Source organism: Rhinolophus sinicus, linkage group LG01 (assembly GCF_036562045.2).
Source record: "Rhinolophus sinicus isolate RSC01 linkage group LG01, ASM3656204v1, whole genome shotgun sequence".
Lineage (NCBI taxonomy): Eukaryota > Metazoa > Chordata > Mammalia > Chiroptera > Rhinolophidae > Rhinolophus > Rhinolophus sinicus.
The window spans coordinates 160,456,817-160,460,197 of record NC_133751.1 but is presented as its reverse complement, the minus strand read 5'-3'; the positions used below and the strand labels follow the sequence as shown (position 1 = coordinate 160,460,197).

Here is a 3,381-nt window from a genome sequence, read left to right as displayed (position 1 = left end):
TATCCCAGCTCACAGACATTTCATTTACAAAAATAATCTCTCAGTTGTATAAATATGCAGCACTTTAAAAGTAGTTATCGCCACTTTCAGAAACATTGTTTTTTTCTTCTTGGGCCTCAGAACTCCATAATGTTCACGTTTGTTAGATGTTTTAAAGCTCTGAGAGAGACCCAATACATTTGTTCAGACAGTCAAGTTCTTCACTGGGTTCTGGATAAAAGTTCCCACCAATGGCCACATTGATTCAGCCTTTTTCAGGGACTGAGGAAATGGCCTCTATTCTAGTCCTACAGACCCAGACCCAAGGCCAAGGAAGGAGGGTGCATTTATACCATCCACGGATACCTCTGACAATTGCAGCCATTTAAATATTTGCATCTAGAGCTGGGGAAATTAAGGCAACCATGGGGACACATTATTTTCAAATTAAAGATTATAAAAGCACAAATCTACAAGATGTATTAAACACATACAACTACAACAGCAAGTGAAAGACCCGAAGTCGGAAAGATCTTCGTTCCAATATCGAAACAAACCCTATTTAATAAGGTAGCTGCTTTTAAAGCCATCACGGTACCTCCAGCCTCCTGTTTCTAGACATTCGCAGTGACCCTAGAGCACTGCCTGCCCAGAACTGTTTCCACTTGCCTCAGGGCGACTGCTGAGAGCTAATGATTCAATTACAGAATCACAGGATATGAATGACTGCAAATCGTTCTGCCCTAATAGATTATGAAGATAATCAGTGCTGAAAATAGGCATATAAAGTGATTTAAAAAAATAAAACCCTAAAATCAGAATGGCACTTCTGAAATTTCATTTGGGGGGGAGGAATATTCAAAAATACTTCAAGTCCTTTATACTGGCCTGGAGGGAGAAACAGAACATTAAAAACGTCAAAAAAATAAACCTAGAAAAGAACAAAATCAATAATAAACAAGTAAGAAACAGAATTACAAAGTCAGGTTGGGCAGCACAAAGTTTTAGAGCCAGATAAGGGGAAGAGAGAAAAACAATTCACAAAATTTGCCATCACTGGCAGGGGGGTGGGGGAATTAAATACATATTCAAGTCTTTCCAAAGGTCTTTTGGAGACAACGGAAAGCATTTAAACTTTCTGTAGCCAATCTGGCCCACATCAGGAGACAGTATCTTTGAGCTTGGAGACGATTTTCTTGTCTTTCACTCTTCGGTTCTGAAACCAAATGGTCACTTGTCTTTCGGATAGGTTCGTGGCAGCCGAGATCCGCCGCCTCTTGTCCTTGTTAATGAACTTGTTAATGGCATACTCGTTCTCCAGTTCTTTGAGCTGCAGTTTGGTGTAGGGCACCCTCTTCTTCCTCCCCCGACGGTAGACACACATGTCTGGCTGATTTAGAGCCACATCCCCTGGTATAAAAAACAGCATGGGAAAAATTAGACAAGAATATCTGGAAAACCCAGCTGGAGACTGTGTGTGTACGTTTGGAGGGGCTACAGGGACTAAAGAAAGCCAGGCTGTTTACATTTTATTATTATTTACACAGACGTATTATTTACACGTTATTAAAGAAAGATTATTTACACTTCAAAGTGAAGGCCTATTTGATGGAGCATCATGGTTTCTCAAACCCGCATCTTAAAAAGTCTGTGATTTTACGGCCTTGGTACTGGGGACGCTCATAAGGACAATTTCTGCAAATACCGGCTGCGCACATACAAACACACACAGACTTTAAAAATAAAATCCAGACTGTTTGTTCAAGCTTTGATTTCTTGTGTTTCTGTGTTTAGAGCTTGTGATCTTTAGGGGTCACCCTGGGGCATTCAAGTGCTTGAAGAGTAAGGCCCAACTCTGTGACACTTCTTTGGGGAGGAGGGGCCAAGGCGTGAGCAAAAAGCACCCAAAGACCCTTAACTTTAGGAGAAAAACAGGCCTGTGCCCGGACACGGGAAGAAAAGGGTTGTGAGAGGGGCAGTTTAAATCAAAGGAGGAAGTTACAGATTTCACACTAACTGGAGGGACTGTTGCACTGAGTTAATTTAACCCTGGTTGGGCAAGGAGGACAGGCACCCACTCTCAAGTAGGGGCGTATACTCCAAGTCCTTTCTTTTCTTTCCTTCCCTCCCTCCTGTCCTCCCCTTTCTTTCTAATGTCCCTACCTGGAAAGGATGATTTCCAAAAGTGGGAGCCCTGTGGCTGGTCCTTGGCGCAGTACACCTGGCTGTTCCACCCGTTGGCCAGCGTCCAGGACTGGTAGCCCTCCATGGAGATGTATGCCTCGTGCCGAGGCTCCCCGGAGCCGAAAGTAGACACCATGTCTATATAGCCTGGCACGTGCTGGTAGGGGCTCGTGTAGCCTTGGTAGAAGGACACTTCCTTGGCTCTCGCGGGCACCTCGTTGGCCGGTACGCTGCTGCTTGCCAGGCCCGACACGTCCATGTACTTCTCCACCGGAAAGCCTCCCAGCGAGGCGTGCGGCGAGGACTTAAGAGCATTTTGCTGTAAGCCCACGCCGTGCGACATGCGGCAGCTATAGTAGCCGTTGCCGAAGTGGTAGCCGTATCCCAGAGCTGGGGCACCCGGGGGCGCTGCAGCGGCCGCGCCCGGCGCAGGGCACTCTTTGGCGGAGGGAGCTTCCGGGCGCGCTGAGACCACAGCCGAAGATGACGACGACGAGGCGGAGCCCGCGCGCTCAGAAGTCCCCGGGTACGCGAAGCCAGAAGCAGCTGCCGCCGCGGCCGCCGCCGCCGCCGCCGCCGCCGCCGCCGCACGCCCGGAGTGTGTCCCGGCGAACACTGGCGCCGAGAGGAAGCCGCGACACTGGCCCGGCGCCGCCGCCGCCACAGAGGAGGAGGAGGAGGAGGAGGCTGGGGCCGCTCCGGCGGCCCCGCCGTCCGCCCGAAGCCCGTCCATGTCCCAGCTCCCGGCGCGGCTCATGGCCCGGCCTGGCCCGGCCCTGGCCCTGGCCCTGGCCCCGCGCAGGACACCATGGCGCAGCGCGCCTCCTCCCTCTTCTCCTTTCTCTCTCGTTCTCGCGCTCCCGCCCTCTTCCTCTCGCCCTCTCTCCCTCTGCGAGCCTCCCGCCTCCCGCCCGCCCGCCCTCCAACAGGTTAGCTCATCGCGGGACGTTTATAAAAACGAAGTTCAGGTTGGGAGGGGGCCTGGGCCGGTCGGGGGGCCGCCTCCCTCCCCGAGGACTCCCTCTCGGGGCTGTGCCATTGGCTGCGCGAGGACACGTGGGGGTGGGGGCGCGGGAGAGCCTGGCTCCTGGCCCCGGCCCCGCTGGACCCACCCACCCACCCCGGCCCCCAGCCCTCCCCAATCCCTTGTGCAGCCCACCGCCCCTTCCCGCCCTCCCGGGAACCCTGGCGTTTGCGCTGCAGCCACCCCCACGAGCT

The 3,381-nt window shown here is 52.4% G+C and overlaps 1 protein-coding gene across 1 annotated transcript; it reads right to left on the bottom strand.

The window, feature by feature from the left end:
* On the bottom strand, window positions 1–3,036 carry HOXD13 (homeobox D13). Its single transcript, XM_019739282.2, has 2 exons — window positions 2,143–3,036; window positions 1–1,389 (listed from the first exon to the last, which is right to left on the bottom strand). Exons 1-2 carry the CDS (start codon window positions 2,918–2,920, stop codon window positions 1,139–1,141), a joined length of 1,029 nt encoding a protein of 342 aa, XP_019594841.1. The 5' UTR covers window positions 2,921–3,036; the 3' UTR covers window positions 1–1,138.
* Between the last annotated feature and the right edge of the window lie 345 nt (window positions 3,037–3,381).

Bases quoted from the DNA above. Each gene is read 5' to 3' on its own strand.
- HOXD13 (XM_019739282.2), bottom strand. From the start codon at position 2,920: ATGAGCCGCGCCGGGAGCTGGGACATGGACGGGCTTCGGGCGGACGGC. The intron at 1,390-2,142 runs GTAGGGACATTA...TTTTTATACCAG, and splicing joins TTGGAAATCATCCTTTCCAG to GGGATGTGGCTCTAAATCAG.